This window comes from Falco rusticolus, chromosome 3, assembly GCF_015220075.1.
Source record: "Falco rusticolus isolate bFalRus1 chromosome 3, bFalRus1.pri, whole genome shotgun sequence".
In the NCBI taxonomy this organism is placed as follows: Eukaryota; Metazoa; Chordata; class Aves; order Falconiformes; family Falconidae; genus Falco; species Falco rusticolus.
In genome coordinates, this window is record NC_051189.1 from 96,401,523 (window position 1) to 96,420,472 (window position 18,950).

At 43.8% G+C, this 18,950-nt stretch overlaps 2 protein-coding genes across 7 annotated transcripts in view; one reads left to right on the forward strand and one right to left on the reverse strand.

Annotated features, from left to right (window-relative positions):
- NUP153 (nucleoporin 153) overlaps window positions 1–8,179 on the forward strand; it is a 46,337-nt gene extending 38,158 nt beyond the window's left edge. For all 6 annotated transcript variants that reach the window (XM_037382380.1, XM_037382383.1, XM_037382382.1 and 3 more), the window contains 5 exons: window positions 65–907; window positions 2,581–2,949; window positions 4,649–4,921; window positions 6,417–6,576; window positions 7,046–8,179. In XM_037382380.1, coding sequence (XP_037238277.1) covers window positions 65–907; window positions 2,581–2,949; window positions 4,649–4,921; window positions 6,417–6,576; window positions 7,046–7,130 — 1,730 coding nt within the window. In that variant the 3' untranslated portion in view covers window positions 7,131–8,179. The remainder of the gene's footprint in view (window positions 1–64; window positions 908–2,580; window positions 2,950–4,648; window positions 4,922–6,416; window positions 6,577–7,045) is intronic.
- A 1,554-nt stretch (window positions 8,180–9,733) lies between these two features.
- Window positions 9,734–18,476, reverse strand: FAM8A1 (family with sequence similarity 8 member A1). Its single transcript, XM_037382386.1, has 5 exons — window positions 17,874–18,476; window positions 14,395–14,515; window positions 12,043–12,166; window positions 11,693–11,832; window positions 9,734–11,382 (listed from the first exon to the last, which is right to left on the reverse strand). The coding sequence occupies exons 1-5, from the start codon at window positions 18,445–18,447 to the stop codon at window positions 11,238–11,240; spliced, it is 1,104 nt and encodes a 367-aa protein (XP_037238283.1). The 5' UTR covers window positions 18,448–18,476; the 3' UTR covers window positions 9,734–11,237.
- Window positions 18,477–18,950: the final 474 nt, after the last annotated feature.

The window sequence follows — 18,950 nt, forward strand, 5'->3', positions numbered from 1 at the left end:
CTGAAGCCTGTATTATGTATTACACCGTATATGGCAAATGTAACATTATTGCTTATTTCTGCAGGATTTGGTACTGCTCCTGTGTCCACAAATGCTGCAATGCCATCATTTACCTTTGGTGTCCAGTCGTCCTCCTCTGAATCTGCTCATACGTTGGGTAGCACAGGAAACTTTAAATTTGGAGAACAGGGGAGCTTCAAGTTTGGCATTGCGTCCGAATCTGCATCCTCCAACACTGTGACTGGGGGATTTAAGTTTCCTGCTAGTTCAGGGGACTTCAAATTTGGACTTTCTTCCTCAGACTCTAAATCAGATGACAGTAAAAAAGAAAATAAAACTAACAGTTTTACCTTTGGACTTCCATCTACAAGCAGTCAGGCTCCTTCAACATTTCAGTTTGGGACAGCGAGCCTGGGACAGCAGGAGAAGAAAGAGGAACCCGTTTTGGGAGGCTTTGGTTTTGGCACAAGTTCGACTTCTTCCATAGCTACCAATGAGAATAAGACTGGAGTCAGTGGCTTCACTTTTGGAACTGTGGCAGAAAAGGAGGGAGCATCACCTGCGTTTCCATTTAAGAAATCAGATGAGAAAAAGGATGACACCCTTTCAACAAAGGGAGGCTTCTCTTTCGGCAGTGTGGAGTCTGCACCTGCCTCACAGTTTGTTTTGGGAAGGACAGAAGAGAAACAGGACTCTGTCACTTCTGCTGCTTCACTAGCATTTGGAAAGAAAGCTGACAATGAAGAGTTAAAGGCACAACCTATCTTTTCAGCTGGGACCGCTGAGCATACCAAAGAGGAGAGCACAGCAAAACCTATGTTCAATTTCAGTTTTGTTAAACCATCAGAGAAGGAAAGTGAGCAGGCAAAGCCATCTTTCGCGTTTGGGGCACAAACCAGTACTTCAGGTAAACAGAACGTCTTTTGTCGTCTTGCCTACTTGTATCCATCAAATAATAACTCTGAGGCCGTACTGGACAAAATCCATGGGATTTGGTGTATATCGTGCCTTAGAGCTTCAGAAAAGACTTAATTACTACCTGCAGCCTGCCTTTAGTTCTGGTTGTTGATGTGCAGACAATATGTAGCAATTCCTTTTTAGACTTCAATGAGTTTTAACAGGAGGTTTAGACAAAAAAAAATGGCCACACCTTATGGAAGCTGGCTTGCTGCTTGTATGAGCACAGAAGCTGGATTGTCTCAGGAGCAGCAGCAAAGCTGGTAACAGAAGCTGTGGTACGGCGCAGTATCGAGGCCTCACACTGGGATCGTTTGTCATAGTGAAGGGGAATGAGGGGGGGGGGGGGGGGAATAACTTATTCCCATGTACTTGCGGCTGTGCCACAGGGTGTACTGCTGTTTCTCTACTGCTACAAAGGTATAAAAATCACTTCATAGATATTACACAGATTTGTATTCCTTTAATTTGTTGAAAGTCTGCAGTGGAGGATTGAATCCACACGATCACGGTGTGGAAAAAATCTGGTTGATAAATTCCATTTGTGTGACTTGGCGACTGTCTTTTAGAGAACAGAATGAGTTTCTAACTTCTGAAGTGTTATGGAAAAGGTCGTCAGTTAGTAACCCTGAATAAAAGCAGTATGTATGGTTATACTGGTTTTAATGACAGTATTCTTACAGTGGAACTGCTACTGAACAGACAGGTTTTTGGAGGATTGTGGGCTTTGGGGGAGGGGAGATGGTTGGCAGAGGTTGAGGTTGGGTTTGGATTGGGTTTTTTTTACCTGCCAAGTAAAGCTTTGGAGCTTGGTTTAGATACGGAAATGTGATGAAGCACCTTGTGCAAAAGGGAAATTTTAACAAGCATTCTTAGGGATGTTACAGTCCCTTAAAAACGGCATAGGTGAAAAGGGACCGTAACTGCTAGAAAAAAGCACAATGGGGAAATTGAAAACAAAATCACAATAATGAGAATTAGACCAGTAGCTTAGGGAAAGCTGAAGAATGACTGACTTTAAAAAGATAGCTCTATTTTAAGTATGTAGAACTGCATTCAGTACTGTATAACAGTGGTCTTAATGGAGGGTTGCTCTCTGCTACTGCTGAAAGCAGGTCTTGGAGGTGCCTAAGAACAATGAAGCTTGGAAGCATTAGGCTGGGGGATGGGAAGCTTTGCCTGACCTAAAGCTGTAGGCACAGGGCTATGTTTTCCAACAAGCTACACATGAAAGTGTATCACAGCGTTTTTCAATACTCCATTTAGTAAAGCCGTAAAACTGTTACAGGTGATTGATGTTGTTGTTCGAAGAACATCTGAAATCCATTTTGTTTGAAGAGTTTTAGAAGTGCTGGTTAATCCTGGTTCAGGTAACGACAGCCAGGGGTTGGTGTTTGTAACCGGTGAAGCCTTGACTGCGGTGGTGTCCTTGTTCTTTGCAATTCTTCCGTTCCTTTAATTGTGGATGGCAGCAATCAGCACATTAAATCTGGACCTTAGGTAGGCGACAGTAGTTGAGGTGTCACTCAGGATTGCTTTTTGTATGGTCATTGAAACAGGAGCCTCTTTGCTGTAGTTTGTTTGGCATTTCTGTGGTGGTTTATGTACTGTTCTTCCTTTCAGATCAAGGAGCAGCAAAGCCATCCTTCAGCTTCTTGAGCTCTAGTTCCTCCAGCACAGTCGTACCCACCACTTCAGCCAACAGCAGCAGTATGTTTGGCAGCACGCTCTCTTCCTCAAATCCTCTGCCGGTTCCCGCTCCCTTCGTGTTTGGACAACCCAGTAACACTGTGAGCAGCTCTGTTTTTGGCAGTTCCGCAGAATCTGCAGCATCTCAGTCATTTGGCTTCTCTCAAGAAAACAAACCAGCAACCACATCTTCTAGCACTGGCACGGCTCATGCTTCATTTCTCTTTGGTCCGGGAGCCAGCAGTACCAATGCAGCGAATTCAGGCTTTACCTTTGGAGCCACGACCACATCGAGTTCCACAGGTACGTTTTTAAATAGATGCTCCTCTCATTTTGCTGTTACATCGTGGACCAAGAAAATAGTGTTTCCGGAATATTTTACTTTGGAGAACGTGTAGGCCAAATGCATGGAAATACAGAAAAATACTGAGTATTTATATTCAACAATATAAATTGGGGCTCGGTTTTTCACAATTTAGGAAATACAGTTTAGTAATGAACTGGTGGCAGCATTGTTCTGTACAAAGGACAACCTGTTACTGCATTTCAGTTTGCATAGGAATTTCTCAGCACGAGAATGATAGTTCCTTTCTTCTCACTATCGGTCCAGTGTTTGCAGTTAAAGTTAGAATTACAACTTTGCTGATTTTTCTCTCCCCTACCTAAAACTGTCAATGGTTGTAAGTAATGTAAAGGTCTGCAAAACCCTTCCTTCACAAGTATATATAAACACCGTACTTCTATGCACAATTGCTACAGCTTAAGGATTGGTTCCTAACAAGCATAATGTTTGTTAATCTTCTGGCAATTTAGAGAAGACAGAGATAAGAATCTTGAAAGTTTCTTCATGTTTTATGTTACCTCACTGTATGAATTTAGCAGTATGACACAAGATGAAATCCACCAAATCATCTGTATTCCTGCTAGCCTAGCAGTATGTTGGAAGTAAGATTGAACCTGTGAGGAAGGGACTTCGTCTGGTTTGATCCGATTGCTTACCTTTGTCATTCACAGAAATTAAATTTGCACACTTCTTTGGCTATCAGAAACGGAGAAAACGGTCCTAAATTACAACGGCCAGCAGATCAATTTAACTTGCTTACAAATCAGTAACTTTCAGTGTCATTTTGTTAGTGGGCAACGCTGTATTTCACTCATTTTCAGAAAGTATTTTTTTTTTTTTTTTAATGCAGAAGCCTGCATTAACTTTTACCATATATCTGTTCATCTTCTTGGAAAGAAAAACTGTCAGCCATTCCAAGTTACGGTGCAACAGAGGGTATTTTCCGTTGCATGAAGGCTGCTTAAATCGCATTAATAGTGCTGTTTCAAATGTCCCTTTTGCGTGGCACATCTGCTGCGTACGTTCAGAGTCACTGTTCAGTCACGTATTTTCATTTTGTTATTTCTGCTGGCTATGCAGAGCCGAAGCAGCTAAACAAATGAGCTGGCTGGCTGTTGCATAGAGAGCTACGCTGCTAACCCAAGTTCTTGAGTACGGAGAGATGACTGCAAGCTCGATTTAGCCTCTGGAAGTTGGTGATCACTTGGGTAGGGAGGGGTGCAGTTGCTGACAAGAAAGATTCATGTTCTCCTGATCCTAATAAATGAGGAGCTGTGTTTTGCATGTTTGAAAAATTAGTATTCTCCGTGGGTGATAAGAACAGCTTTTAGTAAATACAAATGAAAATGTCGTATCCGTGGCAGTCTGTTTCTGGAACATGAATGCTAACACAGTGATTCAAGTTGAGGCAGCCAGTGTGTTTGAGATTTGTCCGATTCTTGTAAACATGGTGCTTCTCATCTTACTGACAAGAAAAGGTGCAATTCCTGTTGTGGCTGACACGGTATTCGTTTTATTTACTCACACAATTAGTTGGAAATTGAGATGAGTATTCATCTTCCAGACTTGGGAAACATGGGGGTTCAGGACCTTTGTAGATTGATTTTGTGGGAGGAAAAAAACCTGGCATATACTGACATTTCTCTTCTGTTCCCCCAGGGGCGTCCTCTTCGTTTGTGTTTGGCTCTGGGCCTCCAGCGCCTGCTGCTGGCCCAGCATTTGGTGCCACTCAGCCACCGGCGTTTGGCCAGAGCCAGGGGTCCAGCCAGCCCAGCGCCCCAAGTTTTGGATCGCTGTCGACAACGTTGTTTTCAGCTAGTGCTCAGCCTGCTCCTCCTGCCTTCGGCGCGGTGACGAGCAGCACCCAGCCCTCGGTGTTCGGGCAGCAAGCGACCCCGCAGCCGGGTTTTGGCTCTGCTACCCCCAGTACCGGTGAGTGCTGACCATCCCTCCGCCCTTCTGGTCTCAGAGATCCTGTATTTTATTTTATTTATCACAAAGTGCACCTTAAATTACATGGGGAAAGAAGACTTCTGCCTTGTGCGCGTATTGAAGTGTGAGAATTGCCCCCTGTAAAATAACGGGTAGAGAGTTAAGTCACTTGTGTCTCGCTCGGGGCTGCGGAGGATGAGCCCCAGCTGTGCCAGCCGCACAGTAAGTCTGCACAAGGGACTTGGCAGACATGGAGGGCGCAACACTACCACTAAATATTGGGGTTTATTTTCCTGAGAAATCTAGTGATTAAATGAAAAAAATATTTTTCGAATACATGAATAATAATTATCCTCTTATTTAAATAAATATTTTATTTTTAAAATAAAAATATTTATGTAATGAATCCTTTAATGAAATAAAAGAAATCTTATTCATTTTGAATAAATGAATATGAATAAATGAAAATAAATAGAAAACCGTGGAGTATTCACTGGTAAGATTGTACAAACCAGAACGGCAGAAGCGCTGCAAAATTACTGGTTTTGGATCTGTTGTAGTTCTTAAGTTATCTGACTTCATTACCAGGCTTCCGCAAATTATTTGGATTGGGGGCTCCTCCTGTGTGAGAGTATGGTCAGAATTATTTTTAAGCATTGATGGGCTAAGACTTTAAATAAAGTTCTTTTTGCTAATGAAGTATAAAATACTGTGGGAGGGGAGCAGAGCATGATCCTTAAAATTTATATGTAAGAAAGATAAATACTAGTAATTACTCAAAAAGAAAAACGCTGCCAGTACATACATATTTGATCTCATCACATAAAATACTTAAAGGGAAAAGGCTCCTTTTTTCCTCTCAGAAGTTTTACAAAATGGCCTCCATTAAAAGTAACCGACATTTTTGTCCTGGTCACTAGATTATCTGGTAAACCACATTACTCCGTCAGTCTTTCATTGTACCAGGTAGCAATTTAAAGATAAAAATCTGTGTGTTTCTTAACAATTACTTTGACGATAGGATTTTTTTGTTTGGTTGTTTGGGGTTTTTTTGTTTTAAGATGAGGTGTTGTGTTTGCATGTTAAATGGGAGGGAGTCCCCGTATCGACTGCATGGACGCAAAGTTTACTTATATAAATCTACATGTTTCAACACTATAATCTAAGACTTTATTAATACAAACTTCAGTATGCACAGGTATAAACTTAATGGTGGTACAGAAGTTAGTGCGCAATTCATTAGGGGTGTGCCAGCAGCGTTACTTTAAGAGTCCCTTTAAGATTTTCTATTAAAGTGAATGAATTCTTCTCTGGACTGTTCCTGTAGTAACCTGGCACTTCTGGTGCCCCCCACCTTGTAATCCTGAGTGACCTGTAAAAAAAAAAATAAAAAAATAAAATCATTAAAGGTAGTGGGAGGAACATGAAGATTTTGCTGGAAAGGATGAGCTCAAATTTTAACTTATTCCCTTCTGCTTCCACCGCGCCTTCCCAGGTTCTGTATTCCAGTTTGGAAGCAATACTTCTAATTTCAACTTTCCAAGTAACCCAAGAATATTTACTTTTGGTGCAAATTCTCCTGCGCTGGCAGCACCGGCCCAGCCTTCTGGCTCTTCGGGATTTCCGTTCAGCCAGCCTGCAGCATTTACAGTGGGGTAAGAGACCGTATCAGAATTTCCCTTGAGCTTCGGGTAGTATCGGTGGACAGTGTCCAGCCTCTGCCGCTGTTAAATCGTGAGGTGTTCAGATGAACCTCGGAGTTTGACGCTAGATTGGGCACCTGCCTTGCGTTAGCCCGGCTGGCGAACTGGGCAGCGGTGCCTGCAAGGAGCCTAGCTGTCAGAAAGGTCACTCGTCAGCGTGACGGGAAAGGGTCTGGCTCCTGAAAGGTAAAATCCGTACCTAGCCATGACGCTGCCACTTAACCTTCTGAATAAGAGAGATTTAATTGGTTTTGGTTTCTGGAACTCTCTTCCTTCCTGTTCATCATTATGCCATTTGTTGCCAGCTGGTAACTAGTGAGACAAGACTATGAAACAGTTGTTCTGGAGTATCTACTCAGTGCTGCTACTGAATTGTCAGCTACGCTGTCCTAAACTCTGAACTACTAATTTCTTTTGATAGGACTAATGGGAAAAATGTTTTCTCTGCCTCTGGATCTTCGGTTTCTGGTCGGAAGATAAAGACTGCAGTTAGACGTAGAAAATAATCGCCCGATGGGTAAAGCAACTTTGGAAGCAGCTACTACCCCGCATTGTTCAGTTGTTGGGATCGTACCTCATGCTGGGTTAGCTGAAGTCGGATCTGCCTAAAGATACAAAAGAACTGCTGCCCTTTCCTTCCCTCCCTCCTCCCCCGTTAGGTTTGGGTTTTTTTTTTTTTTTGTTTTTTTTTTTGGTAACGAATAGAGTTGGCAACAGGGCCGTTCTCAAGCAAAAGTATTTTAGACTCCAGCAAGTTACTTCTTTCACTGACTCGGCATGGTCTGGCTGTAGCCGTGAGTAGAGCCTGCACAGTGAATGGCTTGTACAATACCTCCTCATCTGCACCACTATGTGCGCTCATCTGCGTTTACTGACGCCTCGAAATTGTAATTATATCAGCGAGGGATGCTGTATAGAGTAGAGAATGTTGATAACGAATGATTTCTATGCTGAGTTTGTGCCGGTGTATGTGTGAAGTGAGTGAGTTTGAGTGTATCGTGCACTAAAATTTTCTGATAGAGGAAGACTGATTAAAGGATGATCCATGCTAAGGACTTGTTAGATCTGTAGTTCTTCATTTAATAATTATATGCTATTTCTATATTTTCATTCTTACAGCCCTTTATCACCTGTCTCGCCTTTGTTATTTTATTATGAAATGTGTAAATACAATTTTGTTTCTCTATGTACTTTTTTGGCATAACAAATCTGTGAAATTGAAATTTTAATTTTGTGTGTTACGGCCATTTTTGTTTAGTATTGTCTCAGATTTTATGTAAATCCCATTATTCAAAGTTGCCTAAATCCATTTAGAAAATCTTTAAAATTGGGAATTCTTAAAGTAAGTTTATTGGCTTTTCTGATCCATTTTTGTTTGGACCAAAAACCAGTATTGTACAAAGTATTAAGTATATATTTTTATATTTACTGAAATGGACTGTGGTGACTTTGGATAATAAGGAAAAGTTTAATATTAAAGCCATGTTTATTACAGTATAATTAACATGTTAAACCATGGGATAAATGCCATCAATAAAAACTATGAAATATTGTCTGTCAGTTTTTAACTCTCCAGAAAGGCAGCTGCAGCTGTGAGATAATTCATTCAACCTGAGCGCCGTCCTGTGCTTTCTCCAGCCTCTTCTTTTTGCCAGTGACACTGATTTTAGAGACTCTTAAATTAGTCGAAGGTTCCCTGCTCGAAGGATGGGGGAGTTTTACTGTATATTCAGCGTGGAGCCGTTTGTCAGTGTGGCAGGCTGCAGTTCATTTTTACAGCGCTCTTAAAGAAAAAGCTAGTGTTACAAACATTTACCACCATTGTCACTGAAGAGGAAAAAGTACACCGGATTGTAAATGAGTAATTTGTGGGTTTTCCACTTCTGTAGCAGTTGGAGGAGCTTCTTAGAGAACAGGCTTTATTCTAGTAAAAGGAGAGGAAGTGCTCTTGGTTGGCTGGGGACGGCAGCTGAACTTTCACAGTGCTGCGTTTGTGATTGAGATCCCAGTGCTTGCTACAGCTACAACTGGAAAGCCCTGATAATCGCGTCAGCTTTAAATGCCTTCAGAGGCAGTGCTGGGTGCTTTGCGAGCACTTCTGCATCTGCCCCAGTGCTGCTCAGCACTTGCACTGTCCTGTGCAAGGAGATACTTTTCCAACCACCAAGCAGACGTGCCAGGACAAAGGCTAACATCTGTTTACAGGGGTGTCTGCACGTGTAGAGCTCCAATCACTATTAATATAAAAAGAAAATAGCAACTAGGCTTTACAATCACACATAGAAGCTGCTACTCAGCCATATCCTGCCACTGTAGCTGTGGAAGGATGTTCAGTTATGTATTTCCAGATGTCTTAAATCTAAAAATTGCCACTGATTTCACTTTTTCCCCTTAGCTCCATCACCTTCCACGCAGCTTGTGTAAGAGACAAAAAACCAGCTTTCCCAGCAGCATGCTGTACACACATTTCCACTGACAGGCTCTCTGTTCTTGAACTGTGGTATCTTTCTTCAGTGGCTCTGGAGGGGGGTGGTGGTTGTAGCTGAACTGGTAGCAATAAAGTTGTAGCCACTGGTGCTGCTTTACCCTTCCCCCATCGTGAGTCTTGGTTTGTAGGTCCCTGCTGCAGTAAACAGAACAAAACTCTGGGTTTTTTTAGTCCTACAGAAACTAAATAGGCAAAACTCACCCTAGAAGGGACTTCCCTTAGTTCCAACAGCTTTGGCTGCTGGCAGGCGGATTGTCACAGCTGAACTTTCAACCTCAGTGCTTAAACCAACAGCGCTGTTCTTTGAAGGGACAGGGGAGGTGGCACCGCTGACGTTCTGTTGCTGCTCAACACCTGCAAGTGGCGTAACCACCTCAAACGGGAGCTCGATGCAGGCCTGTCCATTAACATGTATTACCCAGACATTTTTATTTCAGTGACATGCCTCAGTAACGCTGCTCTAATGCTAATGGTATATTTAAGATGGCAAAGGCTTTTTTTGTTTGGTCATAAATCATTGGTGTAAAACAGTAGAGTAACCCTCAAAACGATGCGGTACTTTGACACAGATGCACCTTCTGATTACGCAAAGACTTTAAATCAGTTTTCTAGCCAAGACTATTTTTTTTTTTTTTTATTGCAGAAATATCTTTAAAAGGTAGTGGCTTCATGCTGGAGAGGGAAAGATGGGGAAAATGTCATTCTTCCACTAGTAAGCAGTGGATCTGGTCCTGAAACAACATTGTAAATAAGGATCAGAACACATACACACACAGAATGTTGTATTTATACACAGAATAACACCACTTGTCAAACTAAAATAGCGCAGAACATGAACATATTACTGATCAAATTATTTCACCTGAAGAAAAGAAAGAGAGAACCAAGATCTCAAACATTTCTACTGTCAATGGACCCGCTGTCCAAACCTGAAGGTAGGGTGAGACTTTCAGCCACAGAGCAGCAGGTTACGCCAAAGGGAGGAACACGCAATAACTGGGCTCTAGAAGAATTCCAGACTCTTTACTCAAATTTTAATAAAACATTAACACTGTTGCTTATATTCCTTTCCCAAGATACTAATAACATGAGAATAAACAAATTATCAAAGCTATGTAACCATGCAAAATATTAGGCTTTTTTCAGTATTTAAGTTATTCTGAATATACAAACAATTAGAATTGTAAAGTGAAAATAACCAGTACTTGTACTTCCGTGGATTTACACCCATGACACATTTCAGTTAATGTTTCCTGCATGCTCCTGAAACACGTGCAGTTGTTTTGCTCGGTATTATATGCAAGAAGTAGACAGGTGCTTTCTCTCCAAACAGAAGCAGAAAAGTTACCTTTCATCGGCGTGATCTGTACTGCTCATAGCTCAAAAATTATTTATACACATCGATTCACTAACACTGCAGCGTAACATAACCTTCCCAGAGAAAAAGCAGCCGTTATTTCACCTCTTCGTTAGCTTCGACATGTGAAATAAGTGACAATGCTTGAGACAATCATGCATAAAACTTCACATCAATGTTCTGATAAAATACTTAAAGAGATGAGGGAGTATGATCTGTGAGGCAATAATAAGGGACACGATAACCACTGCTCACCTCTTCCTACACACAGCAATTTAATTAACGTGATTTGCCTTATTGTCTCATACTGCAGTTCTCTTCCCTCTCAGTTTATCGTACAACGTAGGCAAACGACTTGATTTTGCAGTTACCTGCCAACATCCCAAACTGTAGGAGCAACATTTCTTTTTAAGCTGGAGTGAGTTTTAAGATGTCTAGGTATCTGCTCTCCCCAGGCTGATGAACAGAACAGCTCCTTTCTGCAGTTAATACAGCCTCTTCCTCATCAATCGGAGGTTAATACTCCCAGATTCAGCATGGATCGTTTCTCCCAAACTTCTTTGGCATTTGTGAAAAATTCAAGACTTTGAAGGTAGCTGCTGGCATCGTAACGGAGCAAAACATTTTCTTTAGCTTCTGAATCAGTTCCCATTTAATCTGGGCAAAAGATTCTGACAGACACCTCAATTTCAGTTTTAGGGTAGCTCTTTGTTCACTGGGGGTGGGAGGGGATGTTCAAAACCAGTCTGGAAATCTCATTGTTCTGTATCATCTGACTCCATGTCTTCTTACCACAATAGTTCCTGCTACAATATCGTAGGCTGTTCTGTTATGCTGGAAAAACAGCAGGGTAATGAACGCAGGGAAAAATGAAGCGATAGAAAAATTCTTGATCAAAGCTCGTATTGTGGACCTGAAATGAGGAAAAAAACCCATTCAGTACCTTATTTTCACTTGGCTGCTTATATTAGCAGTTACTTTCAAGTTTAGTTGCTCAGTTGCACACAGCACAAAAATCAACCTCCGGAGTTCAGAGATTCTTTTACCACCTAAATTCACGACTGAATAATTGCTATTTTATTCTTGGGACACAGAACCTAACAGTAGCTCTTGCAATCTAATTATTGCAAAGGCCAATAATGAAGAAATGGTGCATTTCCTTTCTAATCACACGCTTTCCACACTTCACCGGACAGCAACGCGGCTGAGCTAAGCGCACTTACGTTGTCATACTGACATTAGAAGACGGAATGACTAACACACGGCTGGGCGCAATAAGCACCGACGTATCGCATGTCACGACGCGCAGTCCAAGCAAGAACTTCCCTGGGGTTGCTCCACCTGCTCCCCAAATACAGATTATCTGTAAAAGAAAAATTCTTTCAATTCCACACAACACCCTGTTGTTGGCTGGTCCAACAAACTTGGGTTTTCCTCAAAACTACGTGAATGTCGAAAGCTGCAGCGTGATGCAAAATACTGTAAAGAGGATTTATTTTACAGACCAATGGTGACAGACTTGTTTAAAACATTTATTTGAGAACTATTTAATTACAGAAGTTATAGTAGTTACCTCATAGAAGCAGACTAATAACCTGTAGATGAGAGCTACTACCATCATCTTCTGCAAATCTTCCATGGATGTATCCTCATCTATTTCTTCTATGATGTAATGCATGGCAAATTTAGAGATGTCCCTGCACAAAATAAGACTGAACTTTAAAACCATCCTTCTCCCAATACCAACGTTAGCCCTTTAATACTAGAATTCACTCCTTCAGTTCCAGCATTAGTAAAAGAACAAAAGCTCCTTGGCTTCTCTGATACTAAACAAGCCATTAAAATTCAGAACACTAGGTTTCCTTCTGAGTTGCTGCCTAGTTTGTTTTGCCTTTTTCATGAAAAAAAAAAAAAAATAAAATCATTCTTTATTGCTACTTTGGCACAATAGCATCCCTGGGTAGTGAGCTGCAGAATTCTGCTGAAAATTCTTACTTCTTGGGAGGATAAACCCCAGAGATTCTGCATGTGACCATCCAACTCCATGTAAATTGAAGGCCTCCACATCTCTGTCTTTGCAAGAACTTGCAAGGAAAAAGAAAAGGCAGCACTCTATAAATGCAAGGGAGAAGTTGCAAGTCTCCCTAAGCAAGCAAGGGAGACCCGTCCTCCCTCGCGTGATCAGGGCTCCTCATTCTCGGTGGTCTTTACAGCTCGCCATGCTCCTCTAGAGGCAGGCACCTTGGCATGCAAGAGGAACTTTTTAACTTCAACCAATTTAAACCTTCAGGTTTTTTACCCTAACAAAGATACGCAAGGCATCGATTTTGAGTCCACTCTGTATTTTCACAAGATAAACTCTACAGATTTAACATTCTTACCTGATACCCGGGATGAATATACCTGTGACATGCATTTGGGCAAGGACTCACGCATACAAGTGAGAATTCCTACCCACGCAGAAGCGTGCAGCCCCACTTCAACACAATCCACCCAAATTTGTACTACTCGCCCTCTTTTATTTGGACTTAAAAGATTGGAAAAGCTAAGGAACTAAGAAAATAATGTGACGCAACCTGCACTTCCCTTCAATATAACCTTGGCCTGAAGTCTCTGCCTTGAGCCTGTGAGGATGTATTTTTTTTCATGACAACCACATCTCACAAACAGAAAAACCCACCCCAGGATGCTTCTCTGAAGTTACTTGTAAGCAACTTACTGGCTCTTGCAAAAGCAGTAACATTGAAGATACTGTAAATTTATTAAGAAAAATCCCTCCTCTTTCCATCACCTTTACTATTTTACAGACATGTAATTGTCACCCATCTTTCCAGTACTTCGTTTTGTATCATATTCAGCCTACTAAAACCAAAATGGAAATACAAGCTGTCGGGCTAGAACTGGAGGTTTTGGCAACTAAACAGAACTAAGAATTTGGCATTTTAATTGCATCCTTTTACATTAACATATTTATTGTTTTGGATTTGACCCACTTCCACACACCTTTAGAGCAGCAGTTTAAGGTGTCTGAAAGATGTTATCAGTACGGTATCACTTCACAGTCAGTCAACATTTGGAAAGTTCTTTAGCAGAAAACTTGGATTCTGAAACGTTTCTACAGTAATGGAATTAATGACTACACCAAGTTCTCATCTCTTAATCAGACCAAAATATTCGATTACATCAAGCCAAAGCAGAGGAACTAAATGAGCTGTGGAATAAGATATCTATAGAAACAGATAAAAAAGAAACAGTCTTTGAGGTAAATGGTTACATGTGAGTATAAAAATGTGAAATGAAGAATCTTTCAGTGTAGTGCATAACTGATAGACACGATGCTTAATCTACTTTCTAAGAAACCCAACTTATGACCAGTAAGGACTGCAGCACAGCAGCATTCCTAGCAATCAGGGCGTATTTCAAAATTACACACAGGATCTGAATTATTTATATTTTTTTGTTGTGGGTTAGTCCTGTTTTGGTCACAAATCTAAGACACAGCACCACAGGAATTTTCTTTCTATGAAGAAAATTAACTCCATTCCAGCCAGATCCAGTACACTTTTAAAGGCTGTTTAAAAAACCCTCAAGTTTATTTGTCAATGTTTTTTCTCTGAAATTTTAAAGGACTTCTTAAAAATCTTGCTATTGCCCCCCCCAAAACATGAATGCAAGTCTGATCTATTCTTAGTAAGGAGTTTGTAAGCCTTTGAAGACACCTGTAAAAATTCTTTCTTTCCATCAGCTGACCCAAAATCAGGAAGCATTTAAAAAGTATGTGAACCTAGCAGTGCTTTTTCCTCAACTCTGGACAGTTACCAAGTGCCATCACGTGCATAAGCACGCCATACAGAGATGAAGACACTTCAAAGATCATGAAGAGCTTAAAGCTGTATATAACAAAGCTTTAAATTGTTCCACTTACTTTATTCCACTGAGGTGCATAACACTTAAAACAATGGTTGCCTTTATAAAGAACAGAATAAAAAAATCCACCATCTCTGCTATGAATCTGTGTGCCAACGAAGGGATGATGAACTCCCGACCTGTAACAGAAGTAGTTAATGTTACCCAGATTTTATTGCACTAACACAAAGCTAACACTATCATCCAACAAACACTGCACATTAACCTCACTACAAAAGCATCATCAAGGCTCTTTATCTCAGCTCACATCTTCCAGAAAACTTCTAGAAGTGTGTGAATAAAAAAAGATCTGAATTGTTTAAATTGAGTTCTAAGAACCTTCTTAAATTAAATCAAACTCTTTTCAAACTCCAAGTCCCCTCTGAATTAGGATTACAGGCAAAATCCCGCCCCATTGAAGAACCAAAGTACATTCAAGTGCACCAATTTTTGTATTCTTTCATTTAGAACAGCTTTCAGTAAATCTGAGAGTTCAGGTAAAAAGAAAATTAGATCTACCACAACTTTTCTGTTGCTCAGCAGCAAGGCTTCCTTGTGTGCCAAGAACTAGCTCTCTGAAAGTCAAACATTGCCTATTTTGTCTCCAGTCAGACACACAGAAATAAGAGCAGATGAAAACATTAGTTGTACTTGACATCAACATTCCTACAGACTACTTATAAAACACAGCGTGCTGCCCTACCAGGAGCCAGAACACATTTCCCCTATTTAATTGGCCAAGTGCAAATGGACATGAAGTAAGTAGTCACAGTTAAAAGCTTTTGTTGCTAATGCTACATCAGATGACTAAAGCAAAGAAAACATTGAAGAGTACCTTAGAAAGCTTCCAAGGAATAGCACTGCAAAATAATCACATCTGACCCCATCTACCCCTCTGTTTCCCAAAGGACAAACAATGACGCCCACGTTAAACCAGCAACAACTCGCATGTAAACTTCATTTAGAAACACTCAAGTACTACTAGATGTAAGCTTGTGGAAAATAGAGACTGGGTTAGTTAGTCTTTCTGAGAATGCCTACCCACACACACAGGGAAAGGGGAAAGGCAAAGAAAAAACATTCCTCTCTCCAATCTCAAAAAAAAATCATCAAATTTCACTTAGAATAAACCTCCACAGCTCACCTGCTTGACACTGATACTGCCAGCCTCACAAGCTATGCAAGGGAAGCCGAGAGCCCAAGGCACTTGAGTGCTTTTTAAATGGGGTTAAGTATAATCAAGCCATGACTAGGTAAGAGCCAGCTCTTATTTACCATACCTTAGTTCATGTATCTTTGTTTCCTACCCGTTTCATGGATAACTCTGCATTGATACTACCAAGCAGCATGATTGTTACCTATCTAATACTAAAATGGATTCAATTCTCATTGTCAAAGCATGTCCAAGCTGTCAATTACATTCTAATTAAAGATTCTTCAACTGAGGCAGAAGGGAGTATAGCCAGTCCCCCAATCCTGGCTTGAGCACACAGCACCAGATAAAAATGTTCATTTGCTCAGTCAAAAGGAGCACGTTTGTTGAAGCTTGTGCCACAGTTTCATTTAAATACATCAGATTCAATGACTGAATAAGGAAGATGCCAAGTGGGACTAAGAAAATAAGTACTCAAATTATGTTAAACTCCATTATATTAAGAAGCCTTTGTGAGCCGTAGACTCTGGCATATTTCCCTTGCAGTGACTGGAGATGTTCCTCCTATCAGAAATCCACTATTTTGCCAGGGGTTACTATTTGTGCGGCAGGGATAGCCAAATGCAACACACATCCATCTCAGCTCAAAGTTTAGGATCTTACATTAAGCTAGTAATAAAGATGGGTTTGCACCAGTCAGCCACAGGGCAGACAAGGCTTGGATGCACTTTTTGCTCTTCTGTTGCCAGCAGAAGAGCAGTAATCTGCAGTAAGACAGGGTGGGGCAAGCAGACGAAGCGTCTGAAATCATGACGACCATCCACAAAAAGCCTGCTAGTGCTTGGAGTGCTGTTAATACTGGTGCTCTGACACACTTGCAGGTAGATTGAACTGGAAAAGGCAGTTACCAATTCCACTTTTTGACATCCCAGTTTAAAATCTGCAACATTAACATAAGCTCTCAGTTATTTCAGCTTACGTAAGCACACTGATCTGTAAACTGCAGTGGCGTAGGGCTGGACAGATACACGGCCTGCCCTGCCAAGCCTGCTGTGTAGGCAATAATCTGCAACAGGAAAGAAGGAGCCGTAATCGCTTCAGCTGTTCCAGATACCTCCATTTGCAATCTGGAGGCAAAGCACTGGCACAAGTCTTTGTTTATAATTGTATCGTATCACTGTATCACATACAGAGTTCCCTTAAGAAGGCTAGGTGTTGCAACAACATTTAGCATTCAGAATTGTGACATCCAGCAGCATGAAATAAGATCCATGCCCTAAATTACCTTTAAGATTTGGAATCAGTTTCCGAAGAACTAGGTAAAAATCCAAAAACCATTTCAGCCTAGCCTTTGTCCATACCCCCTTTTTTGGTGGCTGGTAATAGCTGTTTATAAGCAATCTATAACTCAGAATCAGGGCACAATTAAAGAAAATACTACTTTGCGTTATAACCTTGCTTAAAGAACATCTATTTAAAACCACAAGAAAACAGCAAGCTCAGTAGCTAGATTCCCTTCCCTTCACGAGAAAAACACTCTCTGCTCACACCCAGCCACTGAGCTTATAAATAATGCTGCTGATCAGTAATGCTGTACTTTGCCCTGCAGAAAGAAAAGAGCTCTGGGTTTTCTCCAAAGTCCTTCAGCAGCGTTCTGCTCCACAGTTCTCTACCATTACTCAAGGTGCTGCGCAGCACGCAGGGCATGTCACCTAGCTGCTCCCCGATTTGGAAAGCAACATTTTGTGCTCCAGGTTTTATCTCTGACGTGATCAGAGCAAGTTTGTCTTACTCCTGAACAAACACAAACATAAGCACTGCTATGCACATAACAGACTTTTGTTTATCTCTGGTTCTGTCGCTAGCTTGTTGAATGTAAGCAGGTTTTGACGTCTATGCTTCAATTTCATTATTTTATTTGAGCACCAAAAGCCCTCTAAACCCGACGGTTTAGATGTCGTCAGCCAAGCAGGCTACTTGCAAAGCTCGATGCATTACAAGCCTGCGACCACAAGTTGCACTCGAAAAAAATAAAACTCCTTCCTACCCACGAAAACATCTTACGATCACTTTAGTTACAAGCTGCACACCAGGAGCCAACCCTCTCAAACCGCCCGGGGATTAAGCCCTGGCTTTACCAGCGCGGGATGCGGCCTGTCACCCCTCCCGGGGCACGGCTCGGCAGCCCACGGACGCCGCCCAGCCCCCAGCCCCTGCCCGCCCGCCGCTCCCGAGGGGCCGCCGCACTGCCGGGGGGCGCCCCCAGCCCCTGCCCACCCCTCACGGCCGCTGACCGGGGCCGGGCCGCCCGCCCCTTCCCCCCCGCCGAAGCGGCCCCCGCTCACCTGCCGGCCGCCCCGTGTCCCGGGGGGCGCCGCTGCCGCTGGTGCCGGTGGCGCTGCCGGAGGCCGCCCTGGGCACGGGGGCCAACCTGCCCGCCGCTCCCGGCCAAGCGGGGGCGGGCGCGGCGGCGGCGCGGGGGCTCGGCCCGGCGGCGGCCGTGTGGGCCGGCGGCGGAGCGAAGAGGTAGAAGGGGCTGTAGTAGGCGGCGGCGGCCGCCCCCGGCGGTGGGGAGGGAGCGGGCGGCGTCGCGGCGGCGCGAGGGGGGCCGGCGGCGGCGGGCGCGGCGGAGGCGGCGAGGAACGCGGGCAGGCAGCCCTGCCAGCTGAGGTACCCGCAGTACGAGTCCCACAGCCACTGGTGAACGCGCCGCGCGTACTCCGCCGCGCTCAGCGGCTTCGCCCCGCCGCCCTCGCCCCCGAAGGCCGCCGGAGGGGAGCACGGCGGGGACGACGCAGCGGCGGCCGCCCCTCCGGAGACGCCGTCGCTCCTCTCGTTATCGCCCTTCGCCATCGCCGCCGCCCCAGCGCCGGTCCGGCCCGCGCCCGGCTCCGCGCCCGGCTCCGCCATCTCCTCCATCTCCGCTGACACTGAGCGCCTGCGCTCGGCGCGCCTGCGCGGGGGAGGCGGCCCGCCTGTCCCATTTACCGCGGGGGGGGAGCGCAGGAAGAGTGCAAACGCCAGGCGGAGTCCTCCGCGCACGCAGCCGGGCCCGGAACGCACCACTCGGCAGCAAACCCCTCCCTGCCGTTGCGCCGGGAAGAACCAGGCTTCCCCCCCGTCCCCGCAGTGAGGTGGTATCGCCTAACGTGGAGGCAGGGAGGCGGGCTGCCCGGGGCGGTCCCGAGCGCTCCTGAGGTAAAAGGAAAGGCCCCGGGCGGGGGAAGGGCCGGCGCCTCGGCCGCCCGCCGGGCTGCGGTGTACGCGTAGGGGCTGCGCCATGTCTCCTTAGCACAAAGCAGGTTCCCGGCTCCTCCCGCAGCAGCGCGGCCGTGTCGCGCCGCCCGGAGGTAGCGCGGGGAGCTGCCGTCCCCTCGGCCGTCCCGGCCCGGCCCCCTCAGGGCCGAGCCGTCCGCCCCGGC

Bases quoted from the DNA above. Each gene is read 5' to 3' on its own strand.
- FAM8A1 (XM_037382386.1), bottom strand. From the start codon at position 18,447: ATGGAGGAGATGGCGGAGCCGGGCGCGGAGCCGGGCGCGGGCCGGACC. The intron at 14,516-17,873 runs GTGAGCGGGGGC...CTTCTGTTACAG, and splicing joins GGACACGGGGCGGCCGGCAG to GTCGGGAGTTCATCATCCCT. The intron at 11,383-11,692 runs GTAAGTGCGCTT...TCCTCATTTCAG, and splicing joins TCTAATGTCAGTATGACAAC to GTCCACAATACGAGCTTTGA.